The sequence below is a fragment of the Orcinus orca genome, chromosome 2 (genome assembly GCF_937001465.1).
Source record: "Orcinus orca chromosome 2, mOrcOrc1.1, whole genome shotgun sequence".
In the NCBI taxonomy this organism is placed as follows: domain Eukaryota; kingdom Metazoa; phylum Chordata; class Mammalia; order Artiodactyla; family Delphinidae; genus Orcinus; species Orcinus orca.
The window spans coordinates 13,368,657-13,395,888 of record NC_064560.1 but is presented as its reverse complement, the minus strand read 5'-3'; the positions used below and the strand labels follow the sequence as shown (position 1 = coordinate 13,395,888).

The 27,232-nt window shown below is 41.6% G+C and overlaps 1 protein-coding gene across 1 annotated transcript in view; it reads right to left on the bottom strand.

The window, feature by feature from the left end:
* The window catches only part of LOC117197043 (uncharacterized), a 157,299-nt gene that overhangs the window by 39,344 nt on the left and 90,723 nt on the right, over positions 1-27,232 (bottom strand). Inside the window, exon 3 of the mRNA XM_049704845.1 lies at positions 17,990-18,048. Within this exon, the coding sequence (XP_049560802.1) occupies positions 17,990-18,048 (59 nt within the window). The remainder of the gene's footprint in view (positions 1-17,989; positions 18,049-27,232) is intronic.

The following is a 27,232-nucleotide window of genomic DNA, read 5'->3' as shown; positions in this document are numbered from 1 at the left end:
AGAGTAGATGATATGCTTTGATAACCAACAATTTAAGGTAATAAACAGATTCACCATCTAGAACTAGAGCCTGGCCCTCTAACAACGATGGTTGACCCGTGGCCTGCAGATGGGCTTGGTTTGGCCAACTCAGTGTTCGTTTTAAAAATTGAACATGGGGCTTCCTTGGTGGTGCAGTGGTTAAGGATCCGCCTGCCAATGCAGGGCACATGGGTTCAAGCCCTAGTCCAGGAAGATCCCACATGCCGCAGAGCAACTAAGCCCGTGCGCCACAGCTACTGGGCCTGCGCTCCAGAGCCCGTGAGCCACAACTCCTGAAGCCCGGGCACCTGGAGCCCGTGCTACACAACGAGAGAAGCCACGGCAATGAGAAGCCCGCACACTGCAAGGAAGAGTAGCCCCCGCTCACCGAAACTAGAGAAAGCCCGCTAGAGAAAGCCCATGCACAGCAACAAAGACCCAATGCAGCCACAAATAAATAAGTAATAATAAAATTTTTTTAAAAAGAAAAAAATATTTTTAAATAAATAAATAAGGAAAACACCATGTACATGTATACATATGTGGAAGTGATAATGTTATCAAATTTGAAAGCACTTTTCTTTCCTAGCTCCCCCAAAGGTGAGCTAGTTTCATTTCCTAAAAAACTTATTTAATGGAAACAAATTTTTAATCATGGAGTTTTTTTAAAGCAAAATTCTTTCAACTTCATAATAAAGGTTGCTGAATTAAGTTGAATTGTTACCCTTAATCCAATTACTCTAAAAAAATTATTGACTTGATAGGTGCTAACTATGTGAACAAAGTCTATCATTAAATCTACATTAGACAATGTCTTTGCCCTATAAAAACACTTCTTACTACTGTAATTATTCTGAAAATTCAGGATGATTTTCTTTAAAATTGGTCCAGATATATATTTTTTAACTTGGAAAAGTAGGCAACATTTCTCTAAAGGTTTTTTCTCCTTTTTCTTTGAAGAAAGTTTTTTTCCTCTGATTTTTAAAAGTTACACATAGCATCATACCATATAGAAAGGTAGAAAAAGCAAAATATTATCTATAACTTCACCCATCTAGAGAGATACACTTTTAAAGTATAACGTAATATGAAAGGTGATAAAAATCATAACATAAATATATTTATAAAATAAAAGTCTACTTTATAAAATTAAAGAAATATTTGTGTACCACAAAAAGCCACAGTTAAACAAAATGCAAATTTCACAGAACTGCATAAAATAAAAAGTAAAATTCTCCTTTCCCAAGTCAATCCTGATAGTGGCTCTTCTTTTTTTTTTTTTTTTTAAAAAAAAGTAACTTAGGGCTTCCCTGGTGGCACAGTGGTTGAGAGTCCACCTGCCAATGCAGGGGACACGGGTTCGTGCCCAGGTCTGGGAAGATCCCACATGCTGCGGAGCGGCTGGGCCCGTGAGCCATGGCCGCTGAGCCTGCGCGTCTGGAGCCTGTGCTCCGCAACGGGAGAGGCCACAACAGTGAGAGGCCCGTGTACCACACACACACACAAAAAAAATGTAACTTAAGAAAAAGTAACATTATACCTTTAGATAATATACTTAGTATGTTAATTCTTTTTTTTCCATTTAATTTAGGTATAACTTGCATTCAGTAAGTTGCATACAAATCTTAAGTTGACTCAAAGCAATTGTATGTATGTCTACAACCATGTTACTGCTGTTACCCGAATCAAGCCACAGAACATTTCAGCTCCTATGAGGCTCCCTCTTACCCCTTCCCAGTCAGTACTGTTCCCTCCAAGACAAACACTTTTCTCCTTTATCAACATAGATGAGTTCTGCAAGTCCTTGAACATTGTGTAAATGGAATCACATAGTATATACTCTTTTCAATCAGATTTCTTTCATTCAACATAATGTATGTGAGATTCATTCATGGTTTACATTTCATTGCTGTGTAGTATTCCATTATACGACTATATCACAATTTATTTATCTGTTATATTGTTGATGGACATTTGGGTGGTTTCCAGTTTTTGTTTATTATGAATAATAGTGCTATGACCATTCTTTTTTTTTTTTTTTTTTTTGTGGTACGCAGGCCTCTCACTGTTGTGGCCTCTCCCGTTGCAGAGCACAGGTTCCGGACGCGCAGGCTCAGCGGCCATGGCTCACGGGCCCAGCCGCTCCACGGCATGTGGGATCTTCCCAGACCGGGGCATGAACCCATGTCCCCTGCATCGGCAGGCGGACTCTCAACCACTGCGCCACCAGGGAAGCCCCTATGACCATTCTTGAATGTCCTTTTGTGGGCATAAGAACTCATATCTCTTGGATATATAACAAGGAGTTCAATTTATTAATCTTTTTTTGTCCTTACAAGAAATCTTTATTTGCCCAAAAGTCATAAAAATAGTCTCTTGCTGTGTCACCTTTCATAGTTGGGTTTAAGATTTATCTAGAATTAATTTTTGTGTACAGTATGAACTAGAGGTCAAAATTCTTTTTTCTTTCAAGTATATGTCTACTTGACCTAGCATTCTCGTTTATTAAAAAGACTATCCTTTCTCCCACTGAGCTATAGTTAATGTCACCTCTGTCACCTCTGTCTGGATCTCAGTTGCATTCCATGTATCTATTTGATTATTTGTACATCCTTACCACACTCTTAATCATTATAAACTTATAAGTATTGATACCTGGTAGTTAAAGCCTTGTTCTTTATCAAGATTCCCTTGACTATTATAGGTCCTCTGCATTTCTATATAAATTTTAAAATCACCTTGTCAGTTTTTACAAATAACCTGCTAGAATTTTGGCTGGAATTGAATTGAATTTATAGATCATTTTGGGCAGAAGAACATCTTAATAATCTGTGAACATGATATTATCGTTCTGCTAAAAATATTGTCTTTAATTTCTCTCAGCAATGATTTTGCACTTTCAGTGTGAAGATTTTGTTAGTTATGTTCCTTGGTTTTTGATGGGTATTGTGCTATTTTATATTGTATTTCTAAAATTTTTATGTTCTATATTTTTTCTAGTATTTAGAAGTAAAATTGATTTTTCTGTAATTGACCCTGTATCCTGAAACCTTGCTAAATTCTCTTATTTATTCAAATAATTTGTTTGTAGATTCTTTTGGACTTTCTCTGTACATGTCATGTCACCTACAAATGACAGCCTCATGTCAACAACTGTGAAGGGGACAGCCACATGTAAAAGAATGAAATTAGAACATTTTCTCACACCATATACAAAAAATAAACTCAAAATGGATTAAAGACCTAAATGTAAGCCTGGAAACCATAAAACTCCTAGAAGAAACTCCTAGAAGAAACTTTGCCATAAGTCTCAGCAATTGGAGCTGTCTCCTCAGGCAAAGGAAACAAAAGGAAAAATGAAAAAATGGGACCTAATTAAATGTAAAGCTTCTGTACGGCGAAGGAAACCATCAACAAAATGAAAAGAAAACCTACTGAATGGGAGAAGATAATTGCAAATAATATGACCGACAAGGGGTTAATATCCAAAATATATAAAAGCTCATACAACTTAACATCAAAAAAAACCAAACGGTTTTTTTTACCGCAAAAAAAAAAAAATATATATATATATAGAATCGCTAGGTACACTTGAAACTAATATAACATTGTAAATCAACCATACTTCAATTAAAAAAAAGAACTATGAAACATCTGAGGTTTTACTCTACTTGCAAAAGGTAACAAGTTAGCTTGCCATTTCTTGCATGCTGTCGGAGACACAAGACTCTTGGATCAAAATGAAAGACTTTTTAAACTCACAACAAAAGCAGTATCCTGAGAGTGTCAGCATGTTTGTGTCAGTTCCAAGCCCCAGTTTGCACAGGGCGATGCCGAGGGGCCTCAGTGAACATCTGCACACACAGTGGGTCGAGTTACAGGAGTAGAACACTGAGCTTGGGGAACCTTCTGTTTTATAGCAACCAGTAAGCAAGACTTCTCCTTATCCCAGAAGCAGACATGATCTCACCCCTCAAGGTTGCTTGCTGCAAGTACAACCCTGAAGAGTGGCCAGGGCCTTGCATTCTTGGCATACTCAGCAAGCTGTGTAGGAACAAAGAGCCTTGTGAAGGAGTGTCTTCCGACACTACCCACCCCTCAGGTTCACATCATCTGGGCTCCTGGACTGACCAGGGCCCCATGGACACGGGCAGGCTGTGTTCCCTGGCAGGCTTTACTTTGGGTTTGCATGTTTGTATCAGCAAGGAGGCAGGCTGCCCCATCTCAACCCCAGATGCCAAAAAGACAGCTGTTAATTGGTCACAGGAGGACTTGACTGGACGTCTATGTAGGACAAAGCCACCTGGCCCCTTTGTCCCTTCTATTATTCCTTGTGAGGGTCCAGAGTGATTGCAAACTGCTTTGCCTTTTTTGAGGCCCCTCCCATTCTAGAAGCCCCAACAGGCAAATAAGTGTCTTTAGAGGCTCCTGTCCAGCCAAGCCAGGATGCTCTTGGAAGGAGAAAGAGCAGAGCAAGGGGCAGGGCTCTCACCGTCCCAGCTGTTCTAAATATAGCTCATCAATTAACCACCGGCCTTAGCTGCCAGCTCCCTCCCACTCTTTTATTTGTTGCGCGGTCAGGTGCTGGGGGTGTCTTGGGAACGGCTGCTTCGGGCTGTGTTTTTCTCTGCTCTCTTTAAGCTTCCTATCCTGCTCTTTCCTCGTTAGGGATTTCCTCAAACTTCCTGTCCTAAGGTGACTTCCCTTCTTGTTTTCTGTTATATTTTCATTTCTTAAAAAAAAAAAAAAATTCCTGCCATTTCAGTGGGACCTTGGGAGACAGGAGAAGTAAATGGGAACTCTCACTTCGCTGTCTTGAAACGGAAGCCTATACTTTTTCAAGGACTCAGCATCATGAAAAAAGCGCCACGGGATCCCTTTTCCTCCCCCATTCTTCTCCTCCCCTTCACCTTCCCTCTCCCAGCCCCTCCTACTTCCACGGGCAAACTTCAGGTCAACAAACGCCATTAAAATAAAAGGAAAACAGAATAGCCGTTATTTTCATGACGTTTGCTCTCTCACTCTTTCATTGATTGAAAAAACATTTGCTGAGTGTCTCCTCAGCGAAGGCACCAGGAATACAAGAACCTCTAAGTCCCTAACTTCCTAGAGGTCTGAAGACAGGAGGAGAGACACAGGCAAACAAACAATAGGCCATGTGGTTAAGGGTAAAATTCACATTGCAGGGGAGGCCTGGGGGTGGACAGAGGACTCTGACTGAGGAGGGTTGGTGGGAAGAGGATCCACTGAGGAGGTGGGGAGTGGTGATGGCTTCTCCACGGGGTCATGGACCAGCTCAGTCTCATCTCAGACAGACAGAGGGGAAGGACACTTTACATAGCATAACATGTACAAAGGCAGAGCCATGCGATGGCATGACAAGTTTGGGCAGGTTCTGTATTTCCAGAGCTCAAATGTGCCAGGGGAAAACAGAGGGAGAAATCCTGAAAGAAATCCTCACTCCCTAAAGAGTGAGAACTTGGCCAGTGCTTCCCAAAGTACGGTACGAAGATTATTTTAGCTCATGTGGGTTTTTAAAAAAATAGTTTTGGGCTTCCCTGGCGGCGCAGTGGTTAAGAATCTGCCTTGCCAATGCAGGGGACAGGGGTTTGAGCCCTGGTCCAGGAAGATTCCACGTGGCGCAGAAAACTAAGCCCATGCACCACAACCACTGAGCCTGCGCTCTAGAGCCCATGAGCCACAACTACTGAAGCCCACGCACCTAGAGCCCATGCTCTGCAACAAGAGAAGCCACCGCAGTGAGAAGCCCACACACCACAACGAAGAACCAACGCAGCCAAAAATAAATAAATAAATAAATAAATTTTAAAAATCGGTTTGAGTTTATGATGTATGTTAGAAACATGAACCAACACATCAAATCCATGCTTTTGCAAATGACACTTAGGGCAAGGCTAGTAAGTTGCGATCCGCCTTAGGTAGGTCAATGTACAGCTAAGTGCTCAGACATCAATGTTCCAAGCCTTCAGCCACCACCAGACTTAGAGAAACTAGAACAAAGAAAACATCAGTGAGATTAAGGAGCTTGAAACAAGAGAAGAGAAATAAAAGAAGAATGCGTAATCTCGCTTTCTACTCCTGAATTCCTTGTCCCACTTACTGCGTATCTGTCAGGGTTCGAGGGATTTGGGGCTGATCAAAGGGAAAGGATGCGACTGCAAGAGGCAGTAGCACACAACAAGCTTTGCTGAGTGATGCTTGGACAGTGATGCATGTGGGGAAGCCCCTCACAGAAGGAGTCTGTCCAAAGGCTCCAGCGTGGGGGACCACTACCCAGAAGGCAAGGAGGGCAAGAAAACTCCCCGTGCAGAGGGAGGCCAGAGTGGCTGATGCATCTAGGTGAGGCGGCTCAGCAGCATGGCAGGAGTCTCAGGTCAGAGAGCTCCACAGGCCCAGCTGTAGCAGCCTGGGGCCGTATAACCACAGGCTCTGTATTACCAATGACAGTAGATGTGGGGTGAGGGTATGCAATGGGCGTGGACCCTGGAATCCGCTTATTACTTTGAAAATAACAGGATGCATAAAACTTTGAATCTGGCACTGAGCTAAGGAGTCTCGGCCTGCGGTGAAGAAATAAACAACAACGCACATTTATATAACAGCATTTGTTCCACAGAGTTCCTGAATCTTGCAGATATGACTTACAGCAATGTATGCAAGCGAACCAGCTCACATTACAACAAAACAGTTGAGCTCTCCTTTCAAGTTGTATTTCTTTTCATTTAGTATAATTCAAATTAAACCCAAACAATTTAATTATATTTGACTTCAGAACAATTTGCATTAAGTTTAAACTAAGGAGCCAATTTGGCAGTTAAGAGCACAGACTGGAGTCAAAAAGACCTGAATCCAATGTCTAGCTTTACATCCAAGGTGGCTTCTAACCGCGTCTGCGTCACTGTACGTCACACGAGGATAAGGGTATCTATTTCGTTACGACTGTAGGATTAAACAAGGTCATGCTGGTGGAACAGGTTAGGAGACTGTTCTGGCCTTGATGTCAACCAAGGGGACTACACAGTGGAAATCAGAATACCAACGTGAGCAAGACCCAAGGCATCGCCACCAAGTGCAGAATTCACTGTGGGGACACGGGTTATTTGCCAATGACTCTCAAACTCCCTCACCCACTCAGAGAACAAGGGCTAAAGTGTGGGAGAGAATTTTGCCAGGAGATTGTTGAAGAAATTTCTTTGGAGAGGGCGGCTGCAGAACTTTGAGTTCCCAATCCACTTCTTTGCTTGGAGGGGTCAAGGTGTTACTTTCTAAGGCCAAGTTTAGTGGGGGTTGAGCTTGAAAGGAGAGCTCAACCGTTTTGTTGTAATGTGAGCTTGTTCACTTGCATACATTGCTGTAAGTTATATCTGCAAGATTCAGGAACTCTGTGGAACAAATGCTGTTATATAAATGAGCCAAAGATGCCCTCTGTGCGTTGCTGTGGGGGTTAAGAGCAGGTTCGATGGGATCCCACGGAGAACCCTGAACTGTTTCCTGCGGTTGTGAAACAGACAACCGGGCCAGACCTTTGCCTAAAGTGGGCTGAGGTAGGACTCAGCTGTGAAGCCCAGAGAGAGGCTGACCGGGCTGTCGCTTTAACTGTGTTTCTCACCTTGTAGATGAGAAACAGAATGAACCCTGATTAATATATTGCAGCAGGCTTTCATATACTTGTGCTTGTTCAAATATCTGATTTTAGAAATTTACAAAAAGCCAATGTGTACTTTATGGCTAGCACGTAGTTTTATTCATATGAAGCTTTGAAGTTCATTGTTAACTCAGGCATCCTACACTGGGGGCAAGTCTTTCTCCGTCTTTGTGGTTCTTTCCCACTGCACGTCCACGTCTGTTGGTCACAAGGGAGGTGCCCGGGATGTGTCCATCTCAGGGTGGAATTCAGAGTAAAAGATGACCATCCCTATCGCTATACAGCTTATCGAAGCTCCACCAAACAAGATGCCACAGGTGAAAGTCAGGGTAGCCTTGCTTCGAGGTGATGTTAATGTCTCAGAAAGCGATACGGATTCTGGTCCTATGGGGGGGGGTGGATAATGGCCAGACTCAGGACAACTCTGATGGGCAAGTCCCTCCCCAGCGCTGTCCTGAGGCTGGTCCAGGCTTTTTCAGCTTGCATTAAACTTCTTCTACGCAACGCTTCTTCCCTTTCTTCTCCTCCACAGATGTTACCCGCTAAGAAATATCTTGCACTCCAAATCCAGTCTCAGCATCTGCTCCTGGAACATGTGACCTCTGACTTGCTGCTGCAGCCTGAGATAGCATCTTAGCCCTACCCCGTTCCCACATCCCATTGTCCTCCAGCACAGAAAGGGAACAGCAGGCTGGGGACAGATGCCACCAACTGTCGCCCCTCAATACACACCCTGGGAGTAGGATGTGTTGGCTGTTGGGCTGTGGCGTGTCCCTGCGCTCAGACCGCTCCTGGTTTGGGGACAGAAGAGGTCATCTGGAAGCACTTCCAGGTACCCTCTGGGTAGCTGGCCATGCTACTTTTCCCTGCTCTTCACTTGGGGCAAAGGCCTGCTCCAGGTGTCCAAACCTGGAGCTTTCATGATGTCGGCATTTCCTTCACGGCCCCTGGTCCCCTACAGGATGACTCAGCCAAGCCCCGAGGTGAAGCCCACAAATCCCACCTCAAACCCCCCACCTCTGCCCACCTCCCAACAACATCCTTGAAGCTGGAGAACCTGCTCACCTCCGACGGCCAGCTTACCAGAAGAGGGCTGAGACCCCCAGTCGTGTGTTTGCCCTGGGTCGCCCCCTCTTCCTTTCCCTGTCCCCCCAAGCAGCATGCACTTGAACATGTTCCCTGAAGCTTCCACAGGACAGCAATGCCTAACGAATGCGTCTGGGAGAGAGCCAAGGAAATGTTTCAAGCCTGTCTTATATTACAGATTTGGGAGTGGTGGCCAGAGGAGGTCCAGACCCTGAAAAATAACATTGTCCACTACTCTCCACCCTTGGGCGTCAGATTGGCTGCCGCTATCCTCCCAGCCCTCTGATGCAATAGTTACCTATTCATTAGCACGTTGACAAGCATAATATTTATTTTAAAACACAGAACTTGGCCATGAAAGAACTGGGGAAATGGCGCTATTTCCTGTCTGACCAGATCATTTGCTCGTGGCTATTTATTTCCTTATTGGGAAAGTGAAGGGACTCATCTGTCTCGCAATAACAAAAAGGGAGATGTACTCAGTTATACCCTTAAGGGGGGATAACGGGGCAGAGGGCAGGAGCTGCAGCTGGAGCCTGCGAGCTAGAGGTTTGCGAGGTCCAGGGACCTTCCTTGCCCCTGAAAAAGGGGCTGGGGACCTAGGAGCACAGGCTGCTGGTGAGGGCCTCACTGCGCATGAAATGCAAACATCTTCGTTGTTTTTCCACACTGGCTAATGAAGATAATTTCTGTTTGAAGTTACAGCTCCTGGCTCCACTTTAGGAGGCCTGCTCTTATTTCTTGAATCTGTGCCCACAATGTGTAGGTTTTCTACATGGCCTGTCTGGCTGGGTGACTCTGGACAATGTTTTCAGGAGCTGTCAGGTGTGTGCAGCCGTGAAAGAGGCAACTGTGTACGTGCAGAAATTGCACAAAAGTGGCAGCATCTCACAGATTGGAGACAATATGATTTTTCCAAAGACCCTAAATGGAAATCTTACACTGGGGAACCTGGGGACTTTCTGGGTAGACAAGGCTTAAGTGTCGCATACGGGTAGCTGAGCATTGATGAGATCACTTCCCGGAATCCCTGTGACCTTTCTGCTTTATGCTGATTCTAAGGGTGGGTGTTGGAACTAAATCATCAGGGTTGGTCTGGCCACAGCCCTGCTCAAAGCCAAACACTGCACAGGCATTAGGAAGAGGTGCCGTTACAGTGGAAGGGGATGATCATTACATCTTGTCCTGAAAGTTCTTTCAGACCAAGGTGATCTCTCCTGGGTTTAGGGTGCAGAATTCAGCATTTTCAACCAGGTACCAGTGAACAGCAGCTGAGCAGAGTCAAAGAAGCTTCCCAAACTTGTGCAGCCACTATGGAAACCAGTACAGACTTTCTTCAAAAAATTAAAAATAGAACTACCGTATGATCCAGCAATCCCATTCCTGGGTATATATCCAAAGGAGATGAAATCCCTATCTCAAGGAGCTATCTGCACCCCCATGTTTATTGCAGCATTATTCACAACAGCCAAGAAATGGAAACAATCTAAATGTTTCTCGATGGATGAATGGATAAAGATGTGGTATACATACACAACGGAATATTATTCAGCCACAAGAAAGAAGGAAAGCCTGCCATTTGTGACAACATCGTTGGACCTTGAGGGCATTATGCTAAGTGAAATAAGTCAGAGACAGACAGTGCATGGTATCACTTATACGTGAAATTAAAAAAACAAAAGCCAAATTCCTAGGAAAGTGGTTGCCAGGGGCTGGAGGGGTGGGGAGAGTAGGGAGAGGTTGACAGAAGGGTACAAGCTTTCAGCTCTAAGATGAATAAGGTCTAAGGATCTAAGGTAAAACCTGGTGACAATAGTTGATGACACCATATTGTACAACTGAAAATTAAAACGAAAAAACAAACAATCAAAGATGCTTCCCAGGATGAGTGCTGGCAGGACTACCCCCAGGCTCATTACCTGAAGTAGCAGTTATCAACCTTGCCATTTACCTAGCTGGTCTCTAAACAACCCATGGCCGTCCTTCCAGGTAACCCCAGGGACTCCCTGTACCCAGGTTCCTCACTGTAAAACAGTGATGGTAATAATATTGGGTTGGCCAAAAAGTTCATCCGGGATACGATCTTACGGGAAAACCCGAATGAACTTTTTTGGCCACCCCAATGAAACTGACCTCTTGGGTGGGGGTGGGGGGGGGTGGGCGCTGCTGTGAGGAGCAGATGAGATGACACATGGAGACCATTTAGAATTGCATCAGGCACAGCTGACTATTTATAGTACTTATCATCCTTGCTCTGTTATCCAGCATTTTTAAGGACAGTGTTTGCAAAGCTTGTGCTCTCTAAACCTGGCCCAAAGCCTCATTACTAATATTTGAGAGGTATATGGTAATCGATCATGCCTTGGTTCTCTAGTTCTAATCTTTTATTTAGATAACCGGATAACCATATACCTGGACAAATTATTTTGACTGCCTGTATTTAATTATTTCTACTCTACCTTATTCTAACAAGGATTTGAAGCCACACATGTATAATGAAATATACGTTTTAAAAATTAATATCCAGAGGAAACTTAGGTAGGGGGGAGATAAATTATATATATATGCATATAATGTATATAATAAAAATGTATGCATATTAGGTATAATAAAAATTACATAATTTATTGAAATTATAAATAAAAGTGAGTGTGAAAATAAATACTAGGCAGAAATGTTGGACCTAAAGAAAAGGCTGGGTTGCAAATTTGCATCTAAGTTTCCTGGAAACCAAAGAAAACCAAGAAATATGATTAGCTACACATCTACATTGTCCAAAAGAAGAACGCATAACCAGCTTTTCAGAAAAACAAATACATGAAGAGCTTTTCCTGATAGTTGGGTATTTAAAAAAAATGTTCTGCCTGCTTTTTTGCACAGGAATGCTGAGAATTGCTGTGGCTGATGCCCCCACCACACCTGGACAATGAATGCGGCAGCTGATTCAGTGTGAGATTAATATAAGGTCCTTCTGTGCATTCCAGGTGAATACGGCCAAGCACGGTGAAGGCAACTGCGGAGGCTCCAGACAAAGGTGTTCCAGTGTGAGAGCTCTCTCTTTTTCATCTGGTTTCATGTAGAGGAAAATAATACACTATGAAGATAAGGGTGAGGTTTCCTGCATGTCCTTTAAACTCTCTTCCATTTTATATACTTTTTCTCAACTGTTTTGACTTTAAAAAGGCCCCCAAAGATAGCAGCAGACAGTTTAAGATTACATTTTGGGGGAAGGGGCTAACCTGGATTATAGATTGATATTTAAAACTTTGTCCTTTATTGGGATTTGGTATTAGATAATTTATGATAAAATTGCTGCATCTTTTAAAAACTGCTTTAAAAGACTTTCATAGTTAGATCCACATGATACATTTTTTAAAACTCCGTGCTAGGAAGAAATTGTTAAATTGGTACGGTTTCAGCCATTAGATAACTAGCGTTCGGTGCCAGAAACTCGGAGGTAAATTTTAGATTTAACACCTGTATTTCTCCTTCGTGTAGTTTTTCTAGAATAACTATCTCTCCCCTTAATTCAACCATATTCTGTTACCATGGTTTGAAAGGTTCTGTACTACTGCTGCCAATTATTATAAGCTACCTCAGAACGTTTTTTGAAAGAAGATGAGGCACGAGTTAACAATTAAATGCACAACAGCATTTTATGATGCAAAGGGGAGCATTTAAAATTTATTCACTAAATGTATTCATCAATGTTGTTTTTGGCCGGAAGTAATACAGAACTTGACACAACTGAGGTTTAAAGTCTTTATCTTAACACATCAAGAAGTATAGAGAAATACAGTCTAGGGCTGATATTGATGCTTGATGATATAACCAAGGATTCAAAATCTTTCCATCCTTCATCTCCACCTCACAGGCAAAGGTAGCTGCTGTACCACTTACCCTCAGCGTATCATGTATGCATACCAGACAGGAAGAAGAGGGAAGGGACAAAAGGCCACAAGTAACATGCCAGCTGAGTCTGTTCCTTTTAAAAGCTTTCTCAGAAGCCCCTGCTCCCACCACCAGCAACCCCTCCTTAGGTGTCACTGCCTAGAACTGCATTGCATCATCACCCCTAGCTGCAACGGGCTGTATGAATGTGAATATTTTCGTTGAAAAGAAACTAAATTTCTCCTTAAACAAATTCCTGGTTCTGTTAGTAATGAAGAAGGTAAGAGTAGGTACAAGGAGGCATTTAAGAGTGTCAGACACAATAAGTACTAGGGATGTACCGTACAACATGATAAATTTAACTAACGCTGTTGTGTGTTATATATGAAAGCTGTTAAGAGAGGAAATCTTAAGAGTTCTCATCACAAGAAAAAGTTTTTTTCTATTTCTTTAATTTTGTATCTATATGAGATGATGGATGTTCACTAAACTTATGTGATGATCATTTTATGTTGTATGTAAGTCAATCATGCACACCTTAAACTTACACAGTGCTATATGTCAATTATATCTCAATAAAACTGGAAGGAAAATAAAGAAATCACAAAAAATGAGTGTCAGCCACAATAAATGTTCGTAATATAACATCAACAGAAAAAACAGAAAACAAATTGTCTCTTGTGTATGACCTCGACTGTATAAACCAATAGACACAACATGAGAAAAAAAATCACTAAAATACTAAGAGTAATTGTCTGTGGGTGGTAGGATTATCAGTGATATTTATTTTCTTATATGTACTTTTCTACATTTTCTTTCTTTTATTAAAATAAATGTCTGCCAGTTTGTAATGAGGAAAATAAATTCATATTTGTAAAATAAAATGTATTTTCTTTTTCTGTTTATTACTAGATTTTTCCAATTAATCTGTTTATCTCATTGCTGGACTTCTCCAGTTAATGACATAGGATAATCCTGAACTTGATACAATAACATCATGAATCTTTTTTTTTTTTTTTTTTTTTTTTTTTGTGGTACGCGGGCCTCTCACTGTTGTGGCCTCTCCTGTTGTGGAGCACAGGCTCCGGACGCGCAGGCTCAGCGGCCATGGCTCACAGACCCAGCCGCTCTGCAGCATGTGGGATCCTCCTGGACCGGGGCACGAACCCGTGTCCCCTGCATCGGCAGGTGGACTCTCAACCACTGCGCCACCAGGGAAGCCCTATCATGAACCATTTTTTATGGACAATAATAGGTTGCATTGAGTCTTTCTCATCTAGTTTTTTAAAAAAAATATGGTCCCTGCCGCTAAGAGCTTAAATATGGTGTATTGTAGATTACATAATATGACAATTAGAAAAATGGCAAGATGGCAGGGTTTGGTTTAGCTGAAAGAACAGGAGGCAGAGATAAAGTTACATTGGTGTAACTCAGTATCTGTGATCTTGGGTAGGATAATTAACTTCTTTAAGACCCAATGGCCTCACCTACAAAATGAGGACTTGAACTATGTGATTCCTGAAAGTACTTTCTGACCTCAGCATCATGCTTATTCTAGCCACATGTCAACTTTGGTTATTTATCCTCACATTGAAACTGTCCTCTCATGAGTGATGCTACCCTATCCTGTTTCTCCTTCTACTTTTTTGAATATTTATCTCTTCTTTAGTGATTTACTTGCCTCCTTCAGGCTCGGAAGTGTGGACAATGCTCAAGAATCAGCCTTGTTCTCGTCTACCTCTTCTCTGTGGTCCCCTGAGCAGTTTCGTCTGCTTTGATGGCCTCTTTATGGACCAGTCCCAAGTCTATGCCTCTGGCTCTGACATGGCCAAGCTTCAGATTCACACCTCCACTCGCCTGAGGTCCCTAAGTCATCTGGATAAATGTTGTCACCTGAAATTCAACCTGTTTAAAACCAAACTCATCCCTTTCCTAGGTCAACATCTTTTCCCATGCCTTGATTTCCTGTTATTTCTCTGATCGGCACCATTCTTTTCTTAGCTTCTTGGGCTTGAAAGCTTAAAGGATGTCTTTGACTCCTTCCTCCAGCTAACCCCTCTTATAAAATCAAGAGGAAATCTTCTCGGTTCTGGTTCAAGATGGCAACAGAGGAAGATCCTGAACTCATGGACACACCAAATCTACAGCAACATACAGAACAATTTCCTCCAAAAAACCTAAAAACTAGTGGAGCAACTCCTACATGTCAGGCAAATGAAGAAAAAAAAAAAAAACCTCACATCAAAGTGGGTAGGAGAGGTTGAGATACATCTTGCCATAAACCCTACCCTGGCATGGTGACCCACAACTGAGACGGAACTCAAATCCCAGAGCTTCTCCCTGAGCAGCAAAGGGTTTGAACCCCACATCAGGCACTCCAACTTTTAAGACCTGCACCTGAGGGATGAGTCCCCAAATCAGCTAGCTTGAAAATCAGCAGGGCTCACGTCCACAAGACCCACAAGCTATAGTGAAATGAGAAAGGCTCTTAAAGGGCTCTTGCACTCAGACTCACCTGTCCCAGGAACCAGTGCCTAGACTTTATGTGAAAGGGGCTTATTTGCTTGTCTTAAAGCATCGGCCTCAGTGCCAGGCATCTAACCTAACACACATCTAGGGAGGGACCTGCTGGAGAACTCTCTGGGGACAGAGGTTGGCAGTCACCATCTTTGCACTCTCCCTCTGCCTCACTCCAGTTCACTGGTATCTCCTGGAGAGGAGCTTGTACCCTCCTCTGGTGCCCTGATTTTTTGCAGCTGTTGTCAGGAAACATCTCTAATTTGCTTGGCTATGGTGGCCAGCAGGGCTTATGCTTGAAGTCTCACAGGACTGTGTGTATATTTACATACTTCAAAAGCTGTTTTCTGAGGGCCTGACTTCCAATCAGCCTGAATCTAGGTGCTGACTGAGATCATGCCCTTTGGGACACTGACAGGTCTTGGCACATCCTTAATTATTGGGAGCCACTAAGAATAAAATAGGCTGCTTGGACAATCACAAAGGGGACACAACCAACAGCTAGAACAATGTTGAAGGATAAGGTTCACTTCCTGCATGAGACCACTCCTTAAAGGCTGGGAGAGGTGGCTCTTTCATCTAATGCATGGAAAGCCAATGCAGAGAGTCAAGGAAAATGAAGAGATAGAGGAATAAGTTCCAAATGAAAGAACAAGATAAAACTTCAGAAAAAGTCCTTAATGAAATGGAGATAAGTGATCTACCTGGTAAAGAGTTCAAAGTGATGGTTATAAAAATGCTCAGCAAATTCATGAGAAGAATGTACGACCACAGCAAGAACTTAAACAAAGAAATAGAAAAGTACGTACAAAAAAGCACCAAATAGAAATCACAGAACTGAAGAATGTAGTAACTGCACTGAAGAATATACTAGATGCATTCAACAGCATATTAGATGAAGCAGAAGAAAGAAAGGGCAGTGGAACTCACCCAATTAGAGCAGCAAAAAGGAAAAAAAGGAAAAAAAATTGAAGATAGCTTAAGGGACTTATGGGACAACATCAAGCAGACCAACATTTGTATTATTGGATTCCCAGAAGGAGAAGAGAGAAAGGAGCAGAAAACTTATTTGAAGAAATAATGACTGAAAACTTGCCTAATCTGGGGAAGGAAATGCAGAGAGTTCCAAATAAGATGAACCTAAAGAGACCCACACCAAGGCACATAATTAAAATGTCAAAAGTTAAAGACAAGGAGAGAATCTTAAAAGCAGCACAAGAAAAACAACTTCTTATGTACAAAGAAACCTCGTAAGACTATCAGCAGATTTCTCAGCAGAAACTTTATAAGCCAGAAGGACGTGGCATGATATATTCAAAGTGCTAAAGAAAAAAAAAACTTGCAACCATGAATATTCTACCCAGCAAAGTTGTCATTCCATATTGAAAAAGAGAGTTCCAGGCAAGCAAAAGCTAATGGGGTTCTTCACCACTAGACCAGCCTTACAAGAAATGATAAAGGGACTTCTTTAAGCTGAAAAGAAAGGGTACTCATTAGTAATAGGAAAACATATGAAAAGTATAGACCTCACTGGAAAAGGTAAGTATATAGTAAAATTTAGAAAGATCTAATGTTGTAAAGGTGGTAGATGAATCACTTATAAAGCTAGTATGAAGGTTAAAAGACAAAAGTAGTAAAATAATTATGACAAAAATAATTAGTTAAGGGGTACATTAGATAAAAAGATATAAAATGTGACATCAGAAACAGAAAAATGGGAGTAGGGGAGTAAAAATATAGAGTTTTAGAATGCATTCAAACTGAAGCTGTTATTAATTTAAAATAGACTCTGTTACAAATATAAGTTGTTCTATGTAAGCCTCATGGTAACCACAAAGCAAAAACTTACAGCTGATACGCAAAAGAGAAAGAGACAGGAATCTAAGCATACCACTAAAGAAAGTCATCGAACCACAAAGGAATAGTGCAAGAGAAGAAGAAAGGAACAGAGAGGAGCTACAAAACAACCAGAAAACGAACAAAATGACAATAAGTATGTATCTATCAATAATTACTTTAAATGCAAGTGGACTAAATTCTCCAGAGTGGCTGAATGGGTTAAAAAAATAAGACCCATCTATATGCTGCCTACAGAGACTCACTTCAGATGTAAGAACACATATAGACTGAAAGGTAAGGGGTGGGAAAAAATATTCCATGCAAATGGAAACCAGAAGAAAGCTGGGATGGCTATACTTAGACAAAATAGACATTAAAATAAAGACTAAAAAGAGACAAAGAAGGACGTACGTAATCTTAAGGGGTCAATCCAACAAGAAGGTATAACATGTGTAAACTATTTATGCATCCAACATAGGATCACTTAGATATATAAAGCAAATATTGACAGATCTAAAAGGAGAAATAGACAGCAATACAACAATAATAGGGGACTTTAATACTCCATTTTGATCAGTAGATAGATCATCCAGACATAAAATCAATAAGGAAACGTCAGCCTTAAACGACACATTTGATACAATGAACTTAACAGATAGATACAGAACTTTCCATCCAAAAGCAGCAGAATACATATTCTTCTCAAGGGCACATGTAACATTCTCCAAGACAGATCATATGTTAGGCCACAATACAAGTCTTAATAAATTTAAGAAGATTAAAATCATATCAAGCATCTTTTCTGACCACAGTGGTATGATACTAGAAATCAATTATAAGAATAAAACTGGAAAATTCACATATATGTGGAGCTTAAACAATATGCTACTATACAACCAACAGGTCAACAAGAAATCAAGAGAAATTAAGCAATACCTTGAGACAAATGAAAATGGAAATACAACTTACCAAAATTTGGGGGATGCAGCAAAAGCAGGTTTGAGAGGGAAGTTCATAATGATGAACACCTATATTAAGACACAAGAAAAATCTCAAATAAACAACCTAAATTTACATGTCAAGCAACTAAAAAAGGAAGAACAAACCAAGCCCAAAGTTAGTAGAAGGAAGGAAATAACAAAGATCAAAGTGGAAATAAATGAAATAGAGACTGAAAAAAACAACAGAAAAGATCAATGAAAGAGGTGGTTCTTTGAAAAGATAAATAAAATTGACAAATCTTTAAGTAGACTAACCAAAAAAAAAAAAAAAGAGAGAGAGAGAGAGAGGACTCAAATAAATAAAATGAAAAAATGAAAGAGGAGACCTCACAACTGATACCACAGAAATACAAAAGATCATAAGAGACTACTATGAATAATTATATCCCAACAAATTAGACAACCTAGAAGAAATGAATACATTCCTATAAACATACAGCCTACCAAGACTAAATCATGAAGAAATAGAAAACATGGATAGATCAATTACTAGTAAGGAGATTGAATCAGTAATCAAAAGCCTCCCAACAAACAAAAGTCCAGAATCAGATGGCTTCACTGGTGAATTTTATCAAACATTCAAAGAAGAATTAATACCAATCCTTTTCGAACTCTTCCAAAAAAAACAGAAGAGGAGGGAACACTTCCGCATTCGTTTCACAAGGCCAACATCACTCAGATATCAAAACCAGACAAAGATGTCACAGAAAAAAAGAAATTTTCAAGCCAATATCCACGATGAACAGAGATGAAAAAATCCTCAGCAAAATATTAGCAAACAGAATTCAACAGTACATTAAAAGGATCATATATTATGATCAGGTGGGATTTATTCCAGGGATGCAATGATGGTTCAACATTCAGACATCAATCAACGTGATACACCACATTAACAGAACAAATAATAAAAATCATATGATCATCTCAATAGATGTAGAAAAAGTATTTGACAAAATTCAGCATTCATTTATGAGAAAAAAAAAACCTCTCAACAAAGTGAGTATAGAGGGAACATACCTCAATGTAACAAAGGCCATATATGACAAACCCACAGTTAACATCATACTCAGTGGTGAAAACAGAAAGCATTTCCTCTAAGATCAGGAACACAAGGATGCCACTCTTGCCACTTTTATTCAACATAGTATTGGAAGTTCTAGCCAGAGCAGTCAGACAAGAAAAAGAAGTAAAAGGCATCCAAATTAAACAGGAAAAAGTAAAACTGTCACTATTTCCAGAAGACATGATACTGCATATAAAAAACCCTGAAGACCCCACCAAAACACTGTTGGAACCAATAAATGAATTCAGTAAATTTGCAGGCTATAAAATCAATATACAAAAATCTGTTGCATTTCTATATACTAATAATGAACTACCAGAAAGAGAAATTAAAATAATAATCCCACTTACAATTACATAAAAAATACCTAGGAATAAATTTAACAAGATAGTAAAAGACCTGTACACTGAAAACTCTAAGACATTAATGAAAGAAACTGAAGAAGACACAAATAAATTCCCATGCTCAGAGATTGAAAGAATTAATATTGTTAAAATGTCCATACTATCCAAAGCAATCCACAGATTCAATGCCATCCCTATCAAAATTCCAATGGCTTTTTTCATAGAACTAGAACAAACAATCCTAAAATTTGTATGGAACCACAAAAGAACCTGAATAGCCAAGGCAAACTTGAGAAAAAACAAAGCTGGAGCCATCATGTGCCTAGATTTCAAACTATATTACAAAGCTATAATAATCAAAACAGTGTGGTATTGGCATAAAAACAGACACATAGATCAATGGAACAGAACAGACAGCCTAGAAATAAAAGCACACATATATGATCAATTAATTTACAACAAAGGAGCCAAGAATATACAATAGGGAAAGAACAGTCTCTTCAATAAATGGTGTTGGGAAAATTGGACAGCCACATGCAAAAGAATGAAACCAGACCACTATCTTACACCATACACAAAAATCAACTCAAAATGGATTAAAGACTACAATGTAAGCCCTGAAACCACAAAACTTCTAGAGGAAAACCTAGGTGGTAAGCTCCTTGACATGGGTCTTGGTGATGATTTTTTGGATCTAACACTAAAAGCAAAGGCAAAAAAGTAAAAATAAACCAGTGGAACCACATCAAACTAAAAAGCTTCTGCATAACAAAGGAAACCATCAATAAAATAAAAAGAAAATCTACCAGATGAGAGAATATATTTGCAAATCATGTGTCTGATAAGCAGTTAATATCCAAAATACATAAAGAATGCATACAACTCAATACCAAAAACCCCCAAACAATCCAATTAAAAAAGGGCAAAGGATCTGAATACACATTTTTCCAAAGAAGCCATACAGATGGCCGACAGGTACATGAAAAGGGGCTCAACATCACTAATCATCAGGGAAATGCAAATCAAAACCATAATGAGATATCACCTCACACCTGTCAGAATGGCTGAAAGGCAGAAATAACAAGTGCTGGTGAGAATGTGGAGAAAAGGGAATGCTGTGCACTGTGGGAATGTAAATTGGTACAGCCACTATGGAAAACAGTATGAAGGTTCCTCAATAAATTAAAAATAAACTATCATATGATTCAGTAATTCCATTTCTGGATATTTATCCAAAGAAAACAAAATAACTAACTTGAAGAGATATAGGCACCCCCATGTTCATTGCAGCATTATTTAGAAAAGCCAGGATATGGAAGCAACCTAAATGTCCACCAGTGGATGAATAGATAGGGTATATATTATACAATGGAATATTATTCAGCTATATAAAAGAATGAAATCTTGCCATTTATGACATGGATGGACCTTGAGGGCACTATGGTAAGTAAAATAAGTCAGAGAAAGACAAATACCATATATCACTTAAAAACAACAACAAAAAACAAGCTCACATGTACAGAGAACAGACTGGTGTTTGCCAGGGGTGGGGGCTGGTGGGAGGGTGAAATGGGTGAAGGAGGCCAAAAGGTACAAACCCCCAGTTATAAAATAAATAAATCGGGACTTCACTGGTGGCACAGTTGTTAAGAATCCGCCGGCCAATGCAGGGGACATGGGTTCGAGCCCTGGTCCGGGAAGGTCCCACATGCGCAGAGCAACTAAGCCCGTGCACCACAACTACTGAGCCTGCGCTCTAGAGCCTGTGAGCCACAACTACTGAAGCCCGCAAACCTAGAGCCCATGCGCCGCAACAAGAGAAGCCACCACAATGAGAAGCCCACGCACCGCATCAAAGAGTAGCCCCTGCTCACCACAACTAGAGAAAGCCTGTGTACAGCAACGAAGACCCAACACAGCCAAAAAATAAATAAGAATAAATACATAAATTTTTTTAAAATAAATAAATAAAATAAATAAATCATGGGGATGTACAGCATGGTGAATATGGTTAATAATACTATATTGCATATTTGAAAGTCGCTGAGAGAGTAGATCTTAAGGTTCTCATCACAAGAAAAACAATTTTGTGATTATGTAAGGTGACCAATGTTAACTAGATTTATTGTCATGGTGATTGCATTTTGCAATATGTACAAATATCAAATCATTATGCTGTACACCTGAAACTAATTTAATGTTATATGTCAATTATACCTCAAAAAATTGTATATAGTCAAATCTGTTAGTCTTTTATGATTTGAAACAGTATTTATATAATACTCTAAGATTATAACAATAGCCATATTAGTTTTCTTTCAGCAATTTTTCATTTTACTTTTTAAGTTTACATTCTAGTTCCAATCTAACGTGGAATTCCTGACATAAACTCTAGGCTAGCACATCTAATTGCCTGCCTAACACCTCCACTTTGGTTTCTGATAGCCATCCCACAGCTCCCATGGCCGCATCAGGACACGACTCTTTGTGTCCCCCTCTACAGATCCGCTCTTTCTCGAATCTTCCTGGCCTTAACAGATGGCACTGCCATCTCCCCAGTTGCTCAAGCCAAAAAACCCTCCATCTTCACACAGTCCTCTCCCTCACCTCCGACTCATCAGCAAAGTCTGTCAACTCTACCTCCAAACCACACCCCAGATCCATCCATTGTCCCCACTGTACTGAGACTCTCTAAGCCTAAGCCAGAAGCATCGTTTTCCTGGACTGTGACAGGCTGGTCACTGAGATCATTGCTTCCACTCCCTCTGCCCACACATACGTAATTCATTCTCTGCATAGCAGCCAAGGAGATATTTCAAAACTGTACACCAGAGTATAACCACCCCCACCTCCCCCACCCCCATTTCAAACTCTACCATCATGATGATAGAAGATCACATAGACTTCAAGGCTCCACCACTGCCTGACAGACCCCAGTCCTTCTTCCTTCCCCGAGGCTCCAATGTTCTCCAAGGAGCTGCTTTCGGTGTTTTTGCTATTCCTTCTGCCTGGACTTCTCTCAGATCTGCACAAGGCTGGCCACTTCTTCTCACTCGGATCTCTGTGAAAATGTCACCTTTCTTAGCGAGGCTCTTCCTGACCCTATAAGAGTAGCCCCAGTCATTTTCTCCCTCTATCGTGTTTTATTCCATCGTAGCATTTACCATTACCTGATGTTTTCTTTACTTGAATACTGCCAGAGGGCAAACCAAATGAAAAGACTCCACTAAGCAGTGGGTCCCAGTTGGAGAGCTTTAAATCCAGGCTGCCAGACTCACTCAGGCTGTAAAAGGGGAAGGTAGACCCAAGTGGGCTGAAAGCAAAGGCAGGGGGACCCAGTGGGAGGCGAGGAGGTTAGTGGCAAGCATGCAGCTCTCAAGGCCAAGCTCTACGCCTTATAGATAAGTCAGGTCAGGTACTACCCATCCAGGTCTAATTTAACCCATTAGAAAAGTGCTCAGAAGGATCCAACCTCTTGGTCCCTTGGAACTGTGACAGGTGGGAAAGGTGGAAAGGTAAGAGCGGAGCAAGAAAGACCCATTGGAGAGGAAGCCCTGCGTTTCCTCTGTGGTGTTTTTTTAAAGCCTCAAACTTAGAAGGAAAAATCTGATAAATATATTCTTGTCTGAATTTCCCGCCTGTCCTTAGCCAGCTCTCAGCAAGGGAAGCCAAGTTCTCCTAACCTCTGTGAGGAAGGCCAATGGGCTGACAGCTGGATATCAATATTTACATTCTATTATCATGTCTGTTGAGGAACCCCAGGCCTAAGTAGCTAAACTGAATTATTCTAGTTTTATCTCCCAACTGCTGTGTTCTGAAGAGCACACTTCCTGTTTTTTGAAAGCATGGGTTTTCTTAAGACCAATATATGTGTGTGTGTGTGTGTGTGTATTTACATATATATATATACACATGTATATGTATTATTTTTTCCTTCTCTAAAATATCATAAAGACTTCTCATCCCAAGAATTAACTCTTCTCTAGCTCAATTGGCACTCAGGATATCTGAAGTGCAAACAGATTGACATGACTTGTTATAAGCCAACATTAAAACAATCTGCCATCTGCAAGACACATCTCCAACGCTTTGGTAAATAACAAGGAAAACAGACTTTAAGTGACCACCGACTTGAGTCAGCTGTGAGCAGCCGCAAAGAGAAAACACATGAAAGGTCCGGGAGGCCTTACTGGGACTTAGATTTTGTTAAAAAGCAACTGCCAAGTGAAACTTTAGGAGAGCTGGCTGACCACCCATTGCAGAGACGGTGCCCTAGATGCATTCCACAAATCGTGGGAAGGTTGCCAGATACGCACTTTCATTGAAAAAAAAAAAAAATCTCTGACAGATACCCTTGGCAAGATATCACCCACGGTATCAAATGCCAGACAGCTTAAACAGTTTACCTTTCTCCCGAGTCATACAGTCATACTTTTTCTTTTCTTTATTTTCCCTTTCTTCTCCCATTTAAATCTTTATGAGATAGGCACAGACGCAGTTTGGAACACTCCAGATTTATTTAGCGTGTCCTCATTTTCTGCATTGTACGTGGGTTGGTTCACAGGTGGGCAACGCTTAGCTGGTCACTCTGCTGAAGGATTTCTTTCTCTTGCAAATCACGCAAACATCCACATACATGTCTGTTCTACAGAACGTGAAGATGGAAGGAAACATCTATGGTCTTTTAGTTTGGCTTTTTAATGAGCTTCTCCTTTGCCGTAAGAACCGAGTGGAACTTGCTCAGAGGCTGATTTGCAGGGTGTGTGGCGGAGGGGACGCCCTCCCTCGTGGCAACAGCCAGCAAGGGGGCACAGCTGTTCGTGGCCCTGGATCCACAGAGTCACTCACAGAAGGAAGTCGCGAGAAAAAAAAAAAGCTCAAGTGTCACTTGTTGGCCTGAAGGCGCACGGCTTCTTGAACACCAGTGCAGAATTAACGAAAAGTCTTGTCCTTTCGGACTGTAGATTGGGGTTTTTCTTCACTGGCAATCGCAGAATTTGAACACAGTTTGATGGGAACTTCTGCCATATTGTGAGTTTGGCAGCAATTAACTGATCAACCGCAGGCTGCATCTTAAGCCTTGGGGGTCTCATGACATTTTGGGGAGGTGGTTTTTGTTTTTTATAGCCCAGCATCCGAATCCCTCTGGGCGAGGAATTCCCTACCTTGTGAGCATCGTGGGGAAAACATGGCTGAAAAGTCTGGATCTCCATGTTCTCAGTCTCCTTTGCAGTTGGACGCAGATCAATGGAGCTGCTCCAGACATGAATCAAGTGCAATGCAGCCCATTCAGCAGCAGGGGACAGCAGCCTGGGCCTGGCAGTGTTGGCGGCCGGGCGCTGAGGGCACAGAGGGGGCGCTGCAGGGACACCCACCGCCCCGAAGGCTGGTTCCCTGGTAGTATCCAGAGCGGTCCCTGCCTCTTCCCAGCGTCATCCCTGGTTCCCACTAATTCCCCAATTATCCCCAATTCCCACTATCCCAGCATCCCCAGCAATCATAAGGGCTTTGCAGTATCATTTCAACACTTTGAAAAAATCACCCAGGGTCTGTTTCTTTGGCGCGTCACAGGTCAGGGAAGAGAAAGAGCATGCTGCACCAGGCAGTGGTCCAAATCTGGCGTCTTCCTAGAGAGCATGTCTTGGCATAAACACTAGGTGGACTTCATGGTCCTGCCTCAGCCCAGGTCTCCGCTTTACCGCCAGCACTGTGCTCGTGTCTTCAAAGGCAGCTTGGTTCCTACCTCAGTTCTTTGTGATGGCAAACCAACTGAGAAACACCACTCAAAAGAAAGAACACAAAACGAAACACCAGTGATCGTAGTTCATTCTGATTTTCTCCACGAGGATGAGAGCAGATTTGCAGGAGGATTTAATAGACGCAGTCTTGGGGCTTCCCTGGTGGCGCAGTGGTCGAGAGTCCGCCTGCCGATGCAGGGGACACGGGTTCATGCCCCGGTCCGGGAAGATCCCACATGCCGCGGAGCGGCTGCGCCCGTGAGCCATGGCCGCTGAGCCTGCGCGTCCGGAGCCTGTGCTCTGCAACGGGAGAGGCCACAACAGTGAGAGGCCCGCGTACCGCAAAAAAAAAAAAAAAAAAAAGAGATTCAGTCTTAATGCTCAAACTGTATGATTCCATCTCTCCTCACTCCGTCACCAATACAGATTTTGCACTATCTTATATGTGTGTGTGTGTGTGTGTTTATACATAGTCTTCACTGGGTTTTTTTAGAGTGACTCTGCAAGCTGCTACCTCTTTTCTCAATAGCTCATTTAATTATAATACAGATTTTTGAAGCAGCGCTCTGAGCACTAAATATTTATTTTTAAATGTACTATTCACAATACAAAGCTGAGAACAAGGTTGCCGCAGTGCTCATACATCTAGTAAGTGGAGCTGCCGGGGGGGCCGGGGAGGATTTGATGATGGCTTTCTACCTGCCCCTGGACTCGTGAATGGATTCTGTACTGGGCGCGTCTCCTGGCTCTTTCTGAAGTGTGAAGAAGGCCTTTGTAACCGGGCAGTCTCAGACGCTGTCGGTATGAATTACGCCCTTGAGTTGTCCGTAGAGGTGAACAAGCCATCTACTTTGGTTGGTTTTCCGGCTCGAGCTTCTGTAAATATGACCTTTATTTTCAGGGGTGTTTTACTCTGCTTTGCAGAATAATAATTGTTTGGGTGGGAAATGTATTAGGGTAACAAGACAATACACCCTCTAGTAAATCTCCTGAGAGGATTTCTGGGAGCAGTTAGGGGTGTTTCCCCAGAGCTTATAGCCTCGTCCGGGCAGCTATCTCGTGACTTCTGTCATTTCTCTCTGTTGACCACACCCCACCCACCCATCCCCGCCACCCCCATCTCCCACTCCAGCCCGCGTCCACTGAACGGCGCCCGTCCGCCCGTCCTGCCCCTAGTTGAGGCCCAGCAACACTGGCCTGCCTTTCTCCTCAGTTTTCTACATTCTTCACATATAAAATATTCCACTGAGAATTTTTTTTATTGAAGCGTAGTTGACTTACAATCTTATATTGGTTTCAGGTGTACAGCATAGTGACCCACTGCTTTTACACATGACAAAATGATCACCCCTGCAGGTCTAGTTACTATGTGTCACCAGATACAGTTCTTACAGTATTATTGACTCTATTCCCTACACTGTTCATTACAGCCCCCTGACCTGTTGATTTTATAACTGGAAGTTCCTATGTCTTAGTCTCCCTCACCTGTTTCACTCATCACTTGCACCCCTCTGGCAACCACCAGTTCGAGTGGTTGAGTCTGCTTCTGTTTTATTGTTTGTTCATTTGTTTTGTTTCACACATAAATGAAATCATACAGTATTTGTCTTTCTCTGTCTGACTAATCTCACTCAGCCTAATAGTCTCTAGGTCCATCCATGTTGTGGAAAATGGCAAGATTTCATCCCTTTTTATGGCTGAGGCGTATTCCATTGCATATATTTTATATATACCACAACTCTCTATCCATTCATCTGTTGATGGACACTTAGGTTGCTGCCATATCTTGGCTATTGCAAGTAATGTTGCAATGAACCTAGAAGTGCATACATCTTTCTGAATTCATGTTTTTGTTTTCTTCAGAAAAATACCCAGAAGTGGAATTGCTGGATCACATGGAAGTTCTATTTTTAATTTTTTGAGGAAACTCCACACTTTTTAATAGTTGCTGCACCAATTTACATTTTATTGGTAATATTTTTAAACGACAACAATAAAAGCTAGATGAAAATTTCAATTTATACCATCTAGATTATATTAAAACACGTTATTTATGGGGGGTTTTT